The sequence below is a fragment of the Melopsittacus undulatus genome, chromosome 22 (genome assembly GCF_012275295.1).
Source record: "Melopsittacus undulatus isolate bMelUnd1 chromosome 22, bMelUnd1.mat.Z, whole genome shotgun sequence".
In the NCBI taxonomy this organism is placed as follows: Eukaryota; Metazoa; Chordata; class Aves; order Psittaciformes; family Psittaculidae; genus Melopsittacus; species Melopsittacus undulatus.
In genome coordinates, this window is record NC_047548.1 from 818,105 (window position 1) to 837,315 (window position 19,211).

General features: G+C 59.3%; 2 protein-coding genes across 2 annotated transcripts in view; one reads left to right on the forward strand and one right to left on the reverse strand.

Moving 5' to 3' along the window:
* The window catches only part of RBM10 (RNA binding motif protein 10), a 29,449-nt gene extending 14,168 nt beyond the window's left edge, over positions 1-15,281 (reverse strand). The window contains 11 exon segments of the mRNA XM_034071866.1: positions 616-713; positions 2,316-2,476; positions 3,409-3,558; positions 4,219-4,279; positions 5,348-5,434; positions 9,176-9,249; positions 11,553-11,622; positions 13,312-13,485; positions 14,099-14,255; positions 14,414-14,441; positions 15,174-15,281. Coding sequence (XP_033927757.1) covers positions 616-713; positions 2,316-2,476; positions 3,409-3,558; positions 4,219-4,279; positions 5,348-5,434; positions 9,176-9,249; positions 11,553-11,622; positions 13,312-13,485; positions 14,099-14,255; positions 14,414-14,430 — 1,049 coding nt within the window. The 5' untranslated portion in view covers positions 14,431-14,441; positions 15,174-15,281.
* NDUFB11 (NADH:ubiquinone oxidoreductase subunit B11) lies at positions 14,711-18,134 on the forward strand. Its single transcript, XM_034071824.1, has 4 exons — positions 14,711-14,768; positions 15,500-15,698; positions 16,687-16,817; positions 17,768-18,134. The coding sequence occupies exons 2-4, from the start codon at positions 15,561-15,563 to the stop codon at positions 17,889-17,891; spliced, it is 393 nt and encodes a 130-aa protein (XP_033927715.1). The 5' UTR covers positions 14,711-14,768; positions 15,500-15,560; the 3' UTR covers positions 17,892-18,134.
* The last annotated feature ends 1,077 nt before the right edge of the window (positions 18,135-19,211 follow it).

Consider the following 19,211-nt stretch of genomic DNA (forward strand, 5'->3'; position numbering starts at 1 on the left):
CCTGATGAGGGGCGGGGCTTAAAGGGGGCGTGGCCTGCAGGGGATGCCCTAAAGGGGTCTTCAGGGGGCGTGGCCTAAGTCGGCATCACCTAAAGGGGGTGTGGCCTAATGGGAACAAGCCTTAAGGTGGGAGGGGCTAAAGGGGGGCGTGGCCTGAAGGGGGCGTGGCCTGACAGTGACATGGCCTTAAAGGGGCCGTGTCCTTAAAGGGGCCGTGTCCTTTAAGGGGCCATGTCCTTAAAGGTTCCGTGTCCTTAAAGGGGCCATGTCCTTAAAGGGGCCATGTCCTTAAAGGGGCCGTGTCCTTTAAGGGGCCATGTCCTTAAAGGGGCCGTGTCCTTTAAGGGGCCATGTCCTTAAAGGGGCCATGTCCTTAAAGGGGCCGTGTCCTTAAAGGGGCCGTGTCCTTAAAGGGGCCATGTCCTTAAAGGGGCCGTGTCCTTTAAGGGGCCATGTCCTTAAAGGGGCCGTGTCCTTTAAGGGGCCATGTCCTTAAAGGGGCCATGTCCTTAAAGGGGCCGTGTCCTTAAAGGGGCCGTGTCCTTTAAGGGGCCATGTCCTTAAAGGGGCCATGTCCTTAAAGGGGCCGTGTCCTTAAAGGGGCCGTGTCCTCACCGCTTGGAGCCCTTGGCGAACTCCACATTGATGCTCTTGCCGTCGATGTGCAGAGGGGGGTGCAGAGCCTGCAGCATCTGCAGCAGCTGGGAGGCCTCCTGGGGGCAACAAACACAGGGGGGGGAGCCATGTACCCCCCCAGCAACATAACAGACCCTATACCCCCCCCATCACCATAATGGACCCTATACCCCCCATGACAACAATAGACCTTATACTCTCCCCATGACCACAATGGAGCCTATATCCCCATCACCATAACGGACCCTATACCCCCCCCATGCCCACACTGGCCCCTATCCCCCCCATACCCACAATGTACCCTATACCCTGCCATGCCCACAGTGGACCCTATACCCCCCCATCACCGTAACAGAGCCCATACCCTCCCATCACCATAATGAAGTCTATACCCCCATCATCATAACGGACCCTATACCCCCCCATCACCATAATAGACCCTATACCCCCCCCATCACCATAATGGACCCTATACCCTCCCCATCACCATAATGGGACCTATACCCCCCCTATGACCACAATGGAGCCTATATCCCCATCACCATAACAGAGCCTATACCCCCCCCATCACCATAATGTACCCTATACCCCCCCTATGCCCACAATGGACCCTATACCCCCCCTATGCCCACAATGGACCCTATACCCTCCCCATGACCACAATAGACCCTATACCCCCCCCATCACCATAATAGACCCTATACCCCCCCCATCAACATAATAGACCCTATACCCCCCCCATCACCATAATAGACCCTATACCCCCCATTACCGCAATGGACCCTATACCCCCCCATCACCATAACAGAGTCCATACCCCCCCTATTCCCACAATGGACCCTATACCCCCCATGCCCACAATGGACCCTATATCCCCATCACCATAACAGACCCTATACCCCCCCACCACCATAATGGACCCTATACCCCCCCATCACCCTAATGGGACCTATACCCCTATCACCATAATAGACCCTATACCCCCCTCATCACCATAATAGACCCTATGCCCTCCCCATCACCATAATGGGACCTATACCCCCCCTATGACCACAATGGAGCCTATATCCCCACCACCATAACAGAGCCTATACCCCCCCCCACCACCATAATGGACCCTATACCCCCCATGCCCACACTGGCCCCCATTCCCCCCATGCCCACAATGGACCCTATACCCCCCCATGACCATAACAGAGCCCATACCCCCCCCCATCACCATAACAGAGCCTATACCCTCCCCATCACGATAATGGACCCTATACCCTCCCCATGCCCACACTGGCCCCATACCCCCCATGCTCACAATGGACCCTATACTCCCCCATCACCATAACGAACCCTATGCCCCCCCCATGACCACAATGGAGCCTATACCCCCCCCCCATCACCATAATGAAGCCTATACCCTCCCCATCACCATAACAGACCCTATACCCCCCATCACCATAATAGACCCTATACCCCCCATGCCCACAATGGACCCTATACCCCCCCCATGACCACAATGGAGCCTATACCCCTCCATCACCATAACGGAGCCTATACCCTCCCCATCACCATAATGGACCCTATACCCCCCCCCCATAGCCCACAATGTACTCTATACCCCCATCACCATAGTGAACCCTATCCCCCCCCATGCCCCCATAGCAGCCCCTTGGGTGCAGAGCACCCACCACGATGGTGCTGAGCTGCACGAAGGCAAAGCCTCTGTTGAGCTGGGTCTGTCTGTCCTTGATGACCCTGACGTTGGCAGCTGACAGGGCAGCGAATGGGGCCAGGGCTGATAGGATGGAGTCCAGGCTGCTCTGGGGGTGCAGGTTCCGCAGGATGATGGCTGCAGGGGGGACATATAGAGAACCATATAGGGAACCATATGGGGCAGCACATAAAGCATCCCATTGAGCATCCCATGGAGCATCCCATAGAGCATCCCATACAGCATCCCATAGAGCGTCCCATAGAGCATCCCATGGAGAACCACATAGAGCATCCCATAGAGCGTCCCATAGAGTGTCCCATAGAGCATCCCATAGAGTGTCCCATAGAGCATCCCATAGAGTGTCCCATAGAGCGTCCCATAGAGTGTCCCATAGAGTGTCCCATAGAGCATCCCATGGAGCATCCCATAGAACATCCCATGGAGCATCCAACTGGACACCCCATTAAACACCCCATAGAGTACTCCACAGAGCACCCCACTGAGCACCCAATAGTGCACCCCATAGAATGCCCCATAGAGCACCCTATTGAACACCCATAGCCCCCCCAGGACACCCATAACCCCCCCATACCCCCCCATCCCCCCCCCCATAACCCCCCCTTGGACACCCATACCCCCCCCATAGCCCCTCCATACCCCCCCCACCCCCCCCATAACCCCCCCACACCCCCCCCATCCCCCCCCCATAGCCCCCCCTTGGACACCCATACCCCCCCCATAGCCCCCCCATAGACACCCCCATACCCCTCCCATACCCCCCCCATAGCCCCCCCATACCCCTACCATAACCCCCCCATACACCCCCCATCCCCCCCCATAACCCCTCCCATCCCCCCCCCCCCCCCCTTCCCCCCCCATAGCCCCCCATAACCCCCTATACCCCCCCCATAGCCCCCCCATACTCCCCCAACCCCCCCTATAGCCCCCCCCATAACCCCCCCATTGCCCCCCCTTGGACACCCATCCCCCCCCATAGCCTTCCATAGCCCCCCCATCAACCCCCCCCATTCCCCCCCCCATCCCCCCCCCCCCCCCTCCCCACTCACTGTCATTGGCATTGTCAGCTCCGGGTTCGCTGCCCCCCCCTGGGGTCCCTCCCATTGCAGGCCCATAGGGTTGGGGGAGGGGCAGGAGCCCCCCCCCCCCTCCAGGCCCCAGCTCCGCTCGGGGCCCCCCCGGACCCCTCTGCTCTGCTTCTGCACCCCAAAAACACATGTTAGAGACCCAAAATTGGGGCTTTTCACCCCAAAATTGGGGTTTTCATCCCAAAATTGGGGTTTTTACCCCAAAATTTGGGGTTTTCACACCAAAATTGGGGTTTTCACCCCAAAATTGGGGGTTTTCCATCCCAAAAATTGGGGGTTTTACCCCAAAATTGGGGGGTTTTCAACCCAAAATTGGGGCTTTTAACCCCAAAATTGGGGGATTTAACCCCAAAATTGGGGGTTTTCACCCTGAAATTGGGGTTTTCATCCCAAAATTTGGGGGTTTTCACCCCAAAATTGGGGCTTTTCACCCCAAAATTGGGGGGTTTCAACCCAAAATTGGGAGATTTAACCCCAAAATTGGGGGATTTAACACCAAAATTGAGGGTTTTACCCCAAAATTAGGTTTTTTCACCCCAAAATTGGGGGATTTACCCCAAAACTGGGGGGGTTCATCCCAAACTTGGGGGTCTGAAGAGGAGGAGGGAGATTTTGGGGTGAAAACAGGGGATTTGGGGTGAAATCAGGCATTTTTGGGGTGAAATGAGGCATTTTGGGGGTGAAATGAGTCAGTTTTGGGGTGAAATCAGGTGTTTTTGGGGTGAAATGAGTCAGTTTTGGGGTGAAATCAGGTGTTTTTGGGTAACTCACCTGCTTTGGGGACCCCACACTTGAAACACTTCTCGCGGCGCTTGAAGTTCTGCACCCCACACTGTGGGACCCCAATAGAGCCCCATAGCACCCAATGTACACCCCATAGCACCCAATGTACACCCCATAGCACCCAATGTACACCCCATAGCACCCAATGTAACCCCATAGCACCCATAGCACCCAATGCACCCCCATAGCACCCAATGCACCCCACATAGCACCCAATGTACCCCCATAGCACCCAATGCACCCCCCATAGCACCCAATGCACCCCCCATAGCACCCAATGTACACCCCATAGCACCCAATACACCCCACATAGCACCCAATGTACACCCCATAGCACCCAATGCACCCCCATAGCACCCAATGCACCCCACATAGCACCCAATGTAACCCCATAGCACCCAATGCACCCCCCATAGCACCCAATGCACCCCACATAGCACCCAATGTACCCCCATAGCACCCAATGCACCCCCCATAGCACCCAATGCACCCCCCATAGCACCCAATGTACACCCCATAGCACCCAATGTACCACCCATAGCACCCAATGTACACCCCATAGCACCCAATGTACCCCCATAGCACCCATAGCACCCAATGTACCCCCCATAGCACCCAATGTACACCCCATAGCACCCAATGCACCCCCATAGCACCCATAGCACCCAATGCACACCCCATAGCACCCAATGTACCCCCATAGCACCCCCCATAGCACCCAATGCACCCCCCATAGCACCCAATGTACCCCCCATAGCACCCAATGCACCCCACATAGCACCCAATGTACCCCCCATAGCACCCAATGCACCCCCCATAGCACCCATAGCACCCAATGTACCCCCCATAGCACCCAATGCACCCCCCATAGCACCCATAGCACCCAATGTACCCAATGTACACCCCATACCACCCAATGTACACCCCATAGCACCCAATGCACCCCCCAGAGCCCCCCCCTTCCCCATAGCCCCTCCTGCCCCATAGCTCCCCCTGCCCCATAGCCCCCCCCACCCCATAACCCCCCCCTGCCCCATAGCCCCCTGCCCCATAGCCCCCCCTGCCCCATAGCCCCTCCCTGCCCCATAGCCCCATTCCTGCCCCATAGCCCCCCCACCTTAGCACAGAGCCAGTCCTCGTTGATCTTGGGTTTGGGGTCACTGTAGTGCAGGGACACTCGGTGCCCCAATAGGCTCAGGCCTTGCTGTGGGGCAGAAGGGGGGTCGGGGGTGAGCTATGGGGCTCAGCCCCACAGACACCACAGGAGGAGCCTATGGGGCTGCCATTGGGGTTTGCTATGGGGCTGCCATTGAGAGCACCAGGGTTTGCTATGGGGCTGCCCCATAGGGAGCACCAGGGTTTGCTATGGGGCTGCCATTGAGGTTCGCTATGGGGCTGCCATTGGGGTTCGCTATGGGGCTGCCATTGGGGTTTGCTATGGGGCTGCCATAGGGAGCACCAGGGTTTGCTATGGGGCTGCCCCATAGGGAGCACCAGGGTTTGCTATGGGGCTGCCCCATAGGGAGCACCAGGGTTTGCTATGGGGCTGCCCCATAGGGAGCACCAGGGTTTGCTATGGGGCTGCCATTGAGAGCACCAGGGGTTGCTATGGGGCTGCCATTGGGGTTTGCTATGGGGCTGACATAGGGAGCACCAGGGTTTGCTATGGGACTGCCATTGAGGTTTGCTATGGGGCTGCCCCATAGGGAGCACCAGGGTTTGCTATGGGGCAGCCATGGGGAGCACCAGGGTTTGCTATGGGGCTGCCCCATTGGGAGCACCAGGGTTTGCTATGGGGCTGCCATTGGGGTTTGCTATGGGGCTGCCATTGAGGTTTGCTATGGGGCTGCCCCATAGGGAGCACCAGGGGTTGCTATGGGGCTGCCCCATAGGGAGCACCAGGGGTTGCTATGGGGCTGCCCCATAGGGAGCACCAGGGGTTGCTATGGGGCTGCCCCATTGGGAGCACCAGGGTTTGCTATGGGGCTGCCATTGAGAGCACCAGGGGTTGCTATGGGGCTGCCCCATTGGGAGCACCAGGGTTTGCTATGGGGCTGCCATTGGGGTTTGCTATGGGGCTGCCCCATAGGGAGCACCAGGGTTTGCTATGGGGCTGCCATTGAGGTTTGCTATGGGGCTGCCCCATAGGGAGCACCAGGGTTTGCTATGGGGCTGCCCCATAGGGAGCACCAGGGGTTGCTATGGGGCTGCCCCATAGGGAGCACCAGGGGTTGCTATGGGGCTGCCATAGGGAGCACCAGGGGTTGCTATGGGGCTGCCCCATTGGGAGCACCAGGGTTTGCTATGGGGCTGCCATTGGGGTTTGCTATGGGGCTGCCCCATAGGGAGCACCAGGGTTTGCTATGGGGCTGCCCCATAGCCTGCATGGGGGGCACTAGGGTCACATGACCCCCATGCTGCCCTCACACCCACGTGTGGCACCAGCTGCAGGCACTGACGAGGGCACCTATGGGGGCTCAGTGAGGACCCCTCGGACCAGAGCACCCAATGGCCCCACAGGGGGGGCCTAGGAGGGACTCACACCAGGACCCAGCTCCAGGCCTGAGCTGAGGGTGTCCATGGAGGTGCCTGAGCCCAGGGGCTCCCATGAGGACCCCCCCATGGCCCTTGCAGACGGTGTCACGTGGAAGGTGTCACGTGACGATGGCATCAGATGTGTCATACGAGGGTGTTACATGTGGGTGTCACATGAGAGCGTCATTTACGAGTGTCACATACATGTGTCATGTGAGAGTGTCACATGACACTGTCATGTGTCACATGATCATCACTTGCGGGTGTCGAAGGTGTCACATGTGGGTGTCACGTGAGTGTCATTTACGGGTGTCACACAAGTGTCACATATGTGTGTCATGTGAGAGTGTCACATGATACTGTCCCATGCGAGTGTCACATGATCATCACGTGCGGGTGTCAAAAGGTGTCACACGACTATGTCACATGATCATCACACGTGGGTGTCACATGAAAGTGTCACGTGACGCTGGCATCAGATGCGAGTGTCATACGAGGGTGTTACATGTGGGTGTCACATGACGGTGTCATTTACGGGTGTTGTGTGGGTGTCACACGTGTCGTGTGAGAGTGTCACATGACACTGTCACATGTGAGTGTCACATGATCATCATGTGCGGGGGTCATGCGTGGGTGTCACGACAAGGTCACAGGAGAGCGTCACGTGAAGGTGTCGAAGGTGTCACATGTGGGTGTCACATGATAAGGTCACATTAGAGAGTCACGTGAGGGGTCAGGTGCGGGTGTCGAAGGTGTCACATGATGATGTCATGTGTCACATGATCATCATGTGCGCGTGTCACCTGCAGGTGTCAAAGGTGTCACATGTGGGTGTCATGTGATGTCACATGTGTCACATGATCATCACGTTTGAGGGTCACACGCAGGTGTCGAAAGTGTCACATGTGGGTGTCACATGACAAGGTCACAGGAGAGCATCACGTGTGGGTGTCACGTGTGGGTGTCAAAGGTGTCACACATGGGTGTCATGTGACAAGGTCACGTGAGGGGGTCAGGTGAGTGTCGAAGGTGTCACGTGTGGATGTCACGTGACAAGGTCACAGGAGAGCATCACATGAGGGGGCCAGATGCGGGGGTCGAAAGTGTCACATGACAATGTCACATGTGTCACATGATCATCATGTGCGGGTGTCATGTGTGTGTGTCGAAGGTGTCACATGTGGGTGTCACGTGACAAGGTCACAGGAGAGTGTCACATGAGGAGGTCAGGTGTGGGTATCGAAGGTGTCACATGTGGGTGTCATGTGACGATGTCACATGTATCACGTGATCATCACGTGTGGGTGTCAAAGGTGTCACATGTGCGCATTGCACGACAAGGTCACATGTGTCACATGATCATCATGTGTGGGTGTCACATGACAAGCTCACATGAGAGCATCACGTGTGGGTGTCGAAGGTGTCACATGACAAGGTCACAGGAGAGCGTCACGTGAGGGGGTCAGGTGCGGGTGTCAAAGGTGTCACATGATGATGTCATGTGTCACATGATCATCATGTGCGCGTGTCACCTGCAGGTGTCAAAGGTGTCACATGTGGGTGTCACGTGACAAGGTCACATGAGAGCATCACATGAGGGGGTGCGTGTGTCGAAGGTGTCACATGTGGGTGTCACATGATGATGTCACGTGTCACATGATCATCACACGCGAGTGTCACATGTGGGTGTCACATGACAAGGTCACAGGAGAGCATCACGTGAGGAGGTCAGGTGACGGTGTTGAAGGTGTCACATGACGATGTCACGTGTCACATGATCACCACACGAGGGGGTCACGTGTGGGTGTAGAAGGTGTCACATGTGGGTGTCACGTGACAATGTCATATGTGTCACATGATCATCACGTGTGGGTGTCACATGACAAGGTCATAGGAGAGCGTCACATGAGGGGGTCAGGTGACGGTGTTGAAGGTGTCACATGTGGGTGTCACGTGATGATGTCATATGTGTCACGATCATCACGTGCGGGTGTCAAAGGTGTCACATGACAAGGTCATAGGAGAGTGTCACGTGAGGGGGTCAGGTGACGGTGTTGAAGGTATCACATGTAGGTGGCAGATGATGATGTCACACGTGTCACGTGATCATCACGTGCGGGTGTCAAAGGTGTCACGTGGGTGTCACATGACAAGGTCACAGGAGAGTGTCACATGAGGGGGTCATGTGTGGGTGTCAAAGGTGTCACATGTGGGTGTCACGTGACAATGTCACATGTGTCACATGATCATCACATGCGGGTGTCACATGCGGGTGTCAAAGTTGTCACACATGGGTGTCATGTGACAAGGTCACGTGAGGGGGTCAAGTGACAGTGTCGAAGGTGTCCCATGTGGGTGTCACACAAGGTCACGTGCGGGGTCAGGTGACAGTGTCACGTGACCATGTCACCTGATTGGCATCCATCCATCGCGCCGCGTCCTGCACGTGGTGGAACTCCACGAAGGCAAAGCCGCGGCTCTGACCTGGGGGGAGGGGTGGGGGGGTCACACACAGCACCCATGGGTGCCCCCCCCCCCCCACCCCACCCATTGTATGGGACCCCATTGATGGGAATGGGTGCTCCTGGCATTGCTCTCAATGGGCACCCATGGGTGCTCAGGGAGGGGTGGGGGGGTCACACACAGCACCCATGGGTGCCCCCCCCCCCCCCACCCCACCCATTGTATGGGACCCCATTGATGGGAATGGGTGCTCCTGGCATTGCTCTCAATGGGCACCCATGGGTGCTCAGGGAGGGGAGGGAACGGGACCATTGGGTGCTCCTGGGACCCCTCTGGGCCTCCTTAAGGTCCTATAGGTGCCTCTAGGTAGGATATGGGCACCCCTGGGTGCTCCCCAGCTCTGCCTCAGCACCCCTGGGTGCTCCCTAAGCTTAATGCAGCACCCCTGGGTGCTCCTATGGAGGGGATGAGCACCCCTGGGTGCCCCATGGCTATGGCTCAGCACCCCTGGGTGCCCTTGGGGATGGGACCAGCACCCCTGGGTGCTCCTGCGAACAAGACCAGCACCCCTGGGTGCTCCTGTAGATAGGATGGGCACCCCTGGGTGCCCCCTAAGGTGGGAACAGGCACCCCTGGGTGCCCCTAGGGAAGGGAGCAGCACCCCTGGGTGCCCATAGGGAGGGGATGAGCACCCCTGGGTGCTCAATGGCTATGGCTCAGCACCCCTGGGTGCCCCCTAAGCTTAATGCAGCACCCCTGGGTGCCCCTAGAGATGTGATGGGGACCGCTGGGGATGGGACCAGCACCCCTGGGTGCCCCTGGGGACGGGATGAGCACCCCTGGGTGCTCCTATAGAGGAGAGCAGCACCCCTGGGTGCCCCTAGAGAGGGAAAGGGTGCCCTTGGGGATGGGATAAGCACCCCTGGGTGCTCATAGTGATGGGATGGCCACCCCTGGGTGCCCCCTAAGGTGGGAACAGACACCCCTGGGTGCCCCCTAAGCTTAATGCAGCACCCCTGGGTGCTCCTGGGGACAGGATCAGCACCCCTGGGTGCTCCTATAGAAGAGAGCAGCACCCCTGGGTGCTCCTGGGAAGGTCTCCAGCACCCCTGGGTGCTCCTATAGAGGGGATGGGTGCCCCTAAGGTGGGACCAGCACCCCTGGGTGCCCCTTGGCTATGGCTCAGCACCCCTGGGTGCTCCTAGAGATGTGATGGACACCCCTGGGTGCCCCTGGGCAGAGAATGGGCACCCCTGTGTGCTCCTATGGAGGGTATGAGCACCCCTGGGTGCTCCTATAGATGGGATGGGCACCCCTGGGTGCCCTTGGGGATGGGACCAGCACCCCTGGGTGCTCCTATAGAAGAGAGCAGCACCCCTGGGTGCTCCTAGAGATGTGATGGGGACCGCTGGGGATGGGACCAGCACCCCTGGGTGCTCCTATGGAGGGGATGGGCACCTCTGGGTGCCCCTGGGCAGAGAATGAGCACCCCTGGGTGCCCCCTAAGCTTAATGCAGCACCCCTGGGTGCCCCCTAAGGTGGGAACAGGCACCCCTGGGTGCTCCTATAGAGGAGAGCAGCACCTCTGGGTGCTCCTGGGGAAGGCGCTGGCACCCCTGGGTGCCCCTTGGCTATGGCTCAGCACCCCTGGGTGCTCCTATAGAGGGAATGGGCACCCCTGGGTGCTCCTATGGAGGGGATGGGTGCCCTTGGGGATGGGACCAGCACCCCTGGGTGCTCCTGGGGTTAGGGTTACATGGGACCTATAGATGGGACCAGCACCTTATGTACCCCATGGGATAGGATCAGCACCCCTGGGTGCCCCCCCGCCCCATTAAGGACCCCAGTACATGGGTGGCCCCCACTGTAATGGGTGTGCCCCCCCCCCCATTACCAGTCCCCCCCCATTACCAGTTCCCCCATTACCAGTCCCCCCCAGTACCAGTTCCCCCCCCCCCCATTAAGGACCCAGTACATGGGTGCCCCCCCCATTAAGGACCCCAGTACATGGGTGCCCCCCCCCCCCCATTAAGGACCCAGTACATGGGTGCCCCCCCCCATTAAGGACCCCAGTACATGGGTGCCCCCCCCCCCCCCATTAAGGACCCAGTACATGGGTGCCCCCCCCATTAAGGACCCCAGTACATGGGTGCCCCCCCATTAAGGACCCCAGTACATGGGTGCCCCCCCCCCCCATTAAGGACCCCAGTACATGGGTGCCCCCCCCCCCATTAAGGACCCCAGTACATGGGTGCCCCCCCCCATTAAGGACCCAGTACATGGGTGCCCCCCACCCAACGCGCCCGGGGGGGGGAGGGGCTGACCTGAGGACTTGTTCCGCATCAGTCGAACCTCTCTGGGCTGCACCCCCTGAGCCTGCAGCTGAGCCCGGATCTGGGGACCAGTAATGAACTGGGAATGGGAACTGGGAACTGGGAATGGGAACTGGGAATGGGGGACTGGGAATGGGGGACTGGGAATGGGGGACTGGGAATGGGAACTGGGAATGGGGACTGGGAATGGGGAACTGGGAATGGGGGAACTGGGAATGGGGGACTGGGAATGGGAACTGGGAATGGGGGAACTGGGAATGGGGACTGGGAATGGGGGACTGGGAATGGGAACTGGGAATGGGAACTGGGAATGGGGACTGGGAATGGGGAACTGGGAATGGGAACTGGGAATGGGAACTGGGAATGGGGACTGGGAATGGGGGAACTGGGAATGGGGACTGGGAATGGGAACTGGGAATGGGGGAACTGGGAATGGGAACTGGGAATGGGGGAACTGGGAATGGGGGAACTGGGAATGGGGACTGGGAATGGGAACTGGCACTGGGGACACCCCCACCCGCTCCCTCCATTGTGAGCAATGGGAGTGCCCTGAGGGGGCGGGGCTGGTCAAAGGGGGCGTGGCCAGATAAGGACATCGTCCTTCCCCTTGGGGCGTGGCTTCCGCGAGGGGGCGTGGCCACACGGGGGCGTGCTCCTCTCAAAGGGGGCGTGGCCAACCATGGGCGGTGTGTGTGTATTTAAAGGGCCAGCCAATCCCCACCCCCCCAAAGGAGGCGTGGCCTCGAGGAGGGGGCGTGGCCTCGGGGGGCAAGGCTCCGCGAAGGGGGCGTGGCCTAGGGAGGGGGGTGGCCTTGGAAGGGGGTGTGGCTTCGAGGATGGGGCGTGGCTTCGGGATGGAGCGTGGCTTCGAGGAAGGGGGCGTGGCCTCGCGGAGGGAGGCGTGGTTTGGCCGAGGGGGCGTGACCTCGGGGATGGGGTGTGGCTCAACGGAGGGGGCGTGGCTTCGACAGGGGGCGTGGCCTAGGGAGGGGGCGTATCTCCGCGGAGGGGGCATGGCTCTGCGAAGGGGTCGTGGCCTCAGGAGGGTGGGCGTGGCTTCGGTAGGGGGGGGGGGTGTGTCTTCGGAGAGGGGGCGTGGCTTTCGGGAGGGGGTGTGGCTTCTCATAGGGGCGTGGCCTCGTGGGGGGCGTGATTAGGGTTAGGGCGTGGGTTCAGGGAGGGGGCGTGGCCTCGAGGATGGGGCGTGGCTTCGGGAGGGGACGTGGCTCCACGTGAGGGGGGGACTTCGGGAGGGGGCGTGTCTTTGAGGATGGGGGAGGCCTCGAGGAGGGGGCGTGGCCACATGGATGGGGCTCCCACGGGGGCTTGCTTTTTTTAAAGGGGGCGTGGCCAACCATGGGGGGGATATGGGGATGATTTAAAGGGCCAGCCAATTTCCATCCCCCTCCAAAGGAGGCGTGGCTTCGCGGAGTGGGCGTGTCTTTGAGGATGGGGCGTGGCCTCGGGATGGGGGGGGCGTGGGTTCAGGAAGGGGCGTGGCCTCGAGGATGGGGCGTGGTTTCGGGAGGGGGTGTGGCTTCGCATAGGGGGCGTGTCTTTGAGGATGGGGCGTGGCGTCGGAAGGGGGGCGTGGCCTCGAGGAAGGGGGCGTGGCTTCGGCTGGGGGCATGGCTCCGCGAAGGGGGCGTGTCTTCGGGAGGGGGTGTGGCTTCGCATAGGGGGCGTGGCGTCGTGGAAGGGCGTGTCTTCGGGGGAGGGGGGCGTGTCCTCGTCAGGGGCCGTGCCTTACATCGTTCTCAGTAGCCGCCTGCGGCAGCATGCGCAGCATGACTATGGTGCTGGCTCTGGGCTCATCCTCAGCTGCCTCCGGTCGGTAATCCTGGTCCCGGTAATCACCGTCCGCCCCGAACGGCAGCGCTGGGGGCGGGTCCCGCTTGCGGGGGGGCTCGGAGCCCTCGTAGGGCTGCAGATGGGGGTCAGGGAATGGTATATAGGATCTATGGGGTCTATAGGGTCTATAGGGAGGTCTATAGGGAGATCTATAGGGCCTATAGGGAGATCTATAGCACCTATAGGGTCTATAGGGAGGTCTATAGGGTCTATAGGGTTTATAGGGAGATCTATAGCATCTATAGGGTCTATAGGGAGGTCTATAGGGTCTATAGGATCTATAAGGAGGTCTATAAGGTTTATATGTCTACAGGGAGGTCTATAGGGTCTATAGGAATGTCTGTACGGTCTATAGGATCTATAGAGAGGTCTATAAGGTCTATAGGGAGGTCTATAGGGTCTATAGGGTCTTTAGGGAGGTCTATAGGATCTATAGGGAGGTCTATAAGGTCTATAGGATCTATAGGGAGATCTATATGGTCTATAGAGAAGTCTATAGGGTCTATGGGGAGGCCTAGAGGATCTTATAGGGTCTATAGGAAGGTCTATAGGGCCTATAGGGTCTATAAGAAGGTCTATAGGGAGATCTATAAGGTCTATAGGGAGGTCTATAGGGTCTGTAGGGTCTATAGAGTCTATAGGGAGATCTATAGGATCTATAGGAGAACATCCATTGCGGTACCCACCTGAGCAGAGGTCCCGGTTGCAGAGGGCCCCTCGGGGGGTCCCCCATAGCCCCGATAATCCATATCGCGATAGTCGTGGTCCCGCTGGGCTCGGGATCCCTCATCGGAGGACGAGGGGGCTCCCCCATAGCGGCCGGTGCGGTCCCCACGGCCCCCCCTATGGGGGGGGAATCAATGGGGGGGTCCAATATCCCTCCACCCCCCACACACTTTGGGGGTCCCCCCCCAATGTCCCTTTGGGGTCCCCGTTTGTGGTTATTGGGGTCCCCAAATCCCCCCCCCCCCCCCCCCTCCCAGTTTGGGGTCCCCCCTTACCTGCGTTCGTACTCCATGGTGGTGGCACCTGGGGGGGGGAGTGAATGGGGGGGATTGGGGGTTACTGGGAGGCACTGGGATGGCACTAGAGGTGAGTGGGGGGTAACTGGGATGAACTGGGGGGGACTGGGATTGAGATAACCCGGATGGGAGGCACTGGGAATGACTGGAATGAATGGGGGGGAGGGTATAGGGTACTTAAAGAGCCACGTGGCCCCATGAGAACCTCCGGACAAGCCCCGCCCCTTCATTAGCATACGCGGCCACACCCCCCACCCGCCGGGCCACGCCCCCTCATCCCCCTCTACCCAATCAGCGACCGCGGAGAGGGCCCCGCTGAGGCCCGGAGCTCCCGGTAAGCCCCGCCCCTCCCGGTAGGCCCCGCCCCTTCATTAGCATACGCGACCACCCCCCCCCCCCATCCGCAGGGCTCCACACCAGGCCTCGCCCCCTCATCCTCCTGTACCCAATCAGCGGCCGCGGAGAGGGCCCCGCTGAGCCCCGGAGCTCCCGGTAGGCCCCGCCCCTCCCGTTAAGCCCCTCCCCTCACCGTTAAACCCCGCCCCTTCCGGTAAGCCCCGCCCCCCCCGGTAGGCCCCGACCTCTCCCGGTTGGCCCCTCCCCTCCCCGTTAAGCCCCTCCCCTCCCCGGTAAGCCCCGCCCCTCCCGTTAGGCCCCTCCCCTCCCCGTTAGGCCCCTCCCCTCCCCGTTAAGCCCCTCCCCTCACCTTTAAGCCCCGCCCCCTCCGGTAGGCCCCGACCTCTCCTCCCAGCGCCGCCGCCGCCGCCGCTCCCGACCCTCAAAATGGCGGCGCCGCTCCTCACACGCTCCGCCCACCCTCTGGCTCCGCCCCTTCTGCTCTCCTATTGGTCCATCTGCCCGCCAATCAGCGCGTCCGCGCTTCTCATTGGTCCTCGCCGCGGAGGAGGTGGAATGAGGGGGGGGGGGAGAGGAGCGGTGCGGCTGCGGCTTCTGATTGGCTGTGGGAGGAGCCAGAAGGGGGCGGTTGGACGGAGGGGGGTTATGATTGGCTGCGGCGTGCGGAGGAGGCGGAGCTACCTTAACGCTGTGTCCTGATTGGCTCAGACGGCCGCGGCCGCTGTCAGTGATTGGACGGAAGCGGCGGGGCGGGACTTCCGGCGGCAAGATGGCGGCGCTGCGGAGGGCGCTGCGGGCGTTGCGGGCGGGGGCGCGCGGCCGCTCGGGGGGGGCCGTGGCTCTGCCGCGGGGGATGCTGGGAGCTGACGTGCACGAGGAGGAGCCAATGGCGGCGGCGCAGAGGAAGGTGGGCGGGGCTTGGGGGGGGATCTGGGGGCGGGGCTACACTAGTGGGGGCGGGGCTTGGTGGGGGGCGGGGCTTTGGGGGGAGGGTGGGGCTACAGTCTTAGGGCGGGGCTTGGAGGTGGGAGGGGCTTAGCGTGGGGGAGTTGGGGGTGGAGCTAAGCTCTAGGGGCGGGGCTTAGGAGGTGGGCGGGGCTTGGAGAAGGGAGGGGGAGTTGGGGTGGAGCGACGCGATTGGGGCGGGGCTTGGGGAGGTGGGAGGGGCTTTGGGTGTGGGCGTGGCCTCAGGTGAAGGGGCGGAGTCAATGGGGGCGTGGTTGCTGTGCAGATGAAAGTGGGCGGGGCTTGGGGAGGGGCTTGGGGGTGGAGCGACACGATTGGGGCGGGGCTTAGGGAGGTGGGAGGAGCTTGGATGTGGGCGTGGCCTCGTGTGAAGGGGCGGAGTTAATGGGGGTGTGGTTTCAGCTTTCAGGGTGGGGCTTGGCAAAAGCTAAGCTCTGATTGGTTGCTGTGATGGGGGCGTGGCCTCGCGTTGGGGGTGTGGCTCTGGGCGGCGGGATTGGAGCCTCTATGGGGGACATGTGGGGCTCTGTAGGGTCAGTTGGGGGCCCTATAGTGGGGATTAGGGTCCCTATAGAGTGCATTGGGGTCCCTATGGGGTGCATTAGGTTCCCTATAGATGCATTGGGCTCCCTATGAATGCATTGGGCTCATTATGGGATGCATGGGTTCATTATGGGATGCATGGGGCTCATTATGGGATGCATGGCGCTCATTATAGGATACATGGGGCTCATTATGGAATGCATTGGGGCTCATTATAGGATGTGTGGGGCTCATTATGGGATGCATTGGTGTCCTTATGTGATGCATTGGGTTCCCTATGGGATGCATTGTTGTCCCTATGGATGCATTGGGGTCCCTATGGATGCATGTGCTCATTATGGGATGCCTGTACTCATGGGATGCATTGTGCTCATTATGGGCTGCAGAACCCCGACTATCACGGGTTCTCTGCTGAGCCGGACGCTGACGTCCTCAACATGAGGGTGGTTTTCTTCACTGGTGTCTCCATTGCCATAGTGCTGGGATCCGTGTTCCTGCATTACCTGCCTGACTATGGGTATGGGCTATAGGGGCTATGGGGCTATAGGGGCTATGGGGTCTATGGGGGGTATGGGGGTATGGGGGGTATGGGGTTATGGGGGGTATGGGGTTATGGGGGTTATAGGGGGTATGGGGGGTATGGGGTTATGGGGGTTATAGGGGGTATGGGGGGTATGGGGGTATGGGGGTATGGGGGGTATGGGGGGTATGGAGGGTATGGGGGGTATGGGGGCTATAGGGGCTATGGGGTCTATGGGGGGTATGGGGTATGGGGGGGATGGGGGGTATGGGGGTATGGAGGGTATGGGGGGTATGGGGGGTATGGGGGGTATGGGGGTATGGGGTTATGGGGGTTATAGGGGGTATGGGGGGTATGGGGGTATGGGGGGTATGGGGGTATTGGGGGTATGGGGGGTATGGGGGTATGGGGGGTATGGGGGTATGGGGGGTATGGGGGGTATGGGGGTATGGGGGGTATGGGGGGTATGGGGGGTATGGGGGTTATGGGGTTATGGGGGGTATGGGGGGTATGGGGGGTATGGGGGGTATGGAGGGTATGGGGGGTATGGGGGGTATGGGGGTTATGGGGTTATGGGGGGTATGGGGGTATGGGGGGTATGGGGGGTATGGCTATAGGTGAGCATCCCCATAGAGGTGCTATAGGGTCTATAGGGGGCTATAGGTGCTATAGGGTCTATGGGGGGCTATAGGTGAGCACCCCCATCCATAGCGGTGCTATAGGGTCTATGGGGGGCTATAGGTGCTATAGGGTCTATGGGAGGCTATAGGTGCTATAGGGTCTATGGGGGGCTATAGGGTCTATAGGGTCTATGGGGGCCTATAGGGTCTATAGGGTCTATGGGGGCTATAGGTGTTATAGGGTCTATGGGGGGCTATAGGTGCTATAGGGTCTATGGGAGGCTATAGGTGCTCTAGGGTCTATAGGTGCCTATGGGTCTGCCCCAGGCTGCAGCAATGGGCCCGGCGGGAGGCTGAGCTGCAGGTGATGGAGCGCGAGCGTCGGGGGCTGCCCCTCATTGACCCCAACTACTATGACCCCGCGCGGCTCACGCTGCCCCCCCCGGAGTGAGCCTATGGAGCCCTATGGGGGCCTATGGGAGCCTATGGAGCCCTATGGAACCTACGGAGCCCTATGGGAGCCTATGGAGACCTATGGAGCCCTATGGAACCTATGGAACCTATGGAGCCCTATGGAACCTACGGAGCCCTATGGAACCCTATGGAGCCCTATGGAACCCTATGGAGCCCTATGGAACCCTATGGAGCCCCCTTCCTATATGGGGCTGTGAATAAAGTGCTTGGCTCGGTCTGACCCTGGAGCTCTGTATGGGGGGGGGGGGGAATTAGGTCCTAGTGCTATAACCCATACCCCTATGGGTGCCCATAGCCCCTATACGTGTCCATAGCCCCTATAGGTGCCCATAGTCCTTATACATGTCCATAGCCCCTATACGTGTCCATAGCCCCTATAGGTGCCCATAGTCCTTATACGTGTCCATAGCCCCTATACGTGTCCATAGCCCCTATACGTGTCCATAGCCCTTATACGTGTCCATAGCCCCTATACGTGTCCATAGTCCTTATACGTGTCCATAGTCCTTATACGTGTCCATAGCCCTTATACGTGTCCATAGCCCCTATATGTGTCCATAGCCCCTATACGTGTCCATAGCCCCTATGGGTGCTCATAGCCCTTATACGTGTCCATAGCCCCTATACGTGTCCATAGCCCCTATACGTGTCCATAGCCCTTATACGTGTCCATAGTCCCTATACGTGTCCATAGCCCCTATAGGTGCCCATAGCCCTTATACATGTCCATAGCCCCTATAGGTGCCCATAGTCCTTGTACGTGTCCATAGCCCCTATACGTGTCCATAGCCCCTATACGTGTTCATAGCCCCTGTGGGTGCCCATAGCCCCTATACGTGTTCATAGCCCCTATACGTGTCCATAGCCCTTATACGTGTCCATAGCCCCTATACGTGTGCACATTGGGGTAGGGGTCTGAGGATGAAGTCAGCATCTTCCTCATGTGAGTAGGGGTCACCCAACCCCAAAGGCACCAGCTCCACCAATGACAGTCGCTCCCCTTCCTTGAGGCTGTGGTTCCTATAGCCCTTTACATCCCATATACGTCCTTCCCTGGTGTCTCTGTATCTGCCCAGTCTGTTGTTATGGGATCAATGGGATGAAGGCCCCAAGTCTTTCTCTTGTCATTGTCTTAACAACTGGTAACTCCTCATGTCCTGCATCAATACAGACCTAGCACAAGTGTTCTTTACATTACAGGAGCTCTATGGCTAATATAAGGCCTAGTCCTTGTCTACTTAAGCTTGACTTATGTTAGGTTTAGTTTTCTTTCATTTTTTACCCAATTTAAGCACAA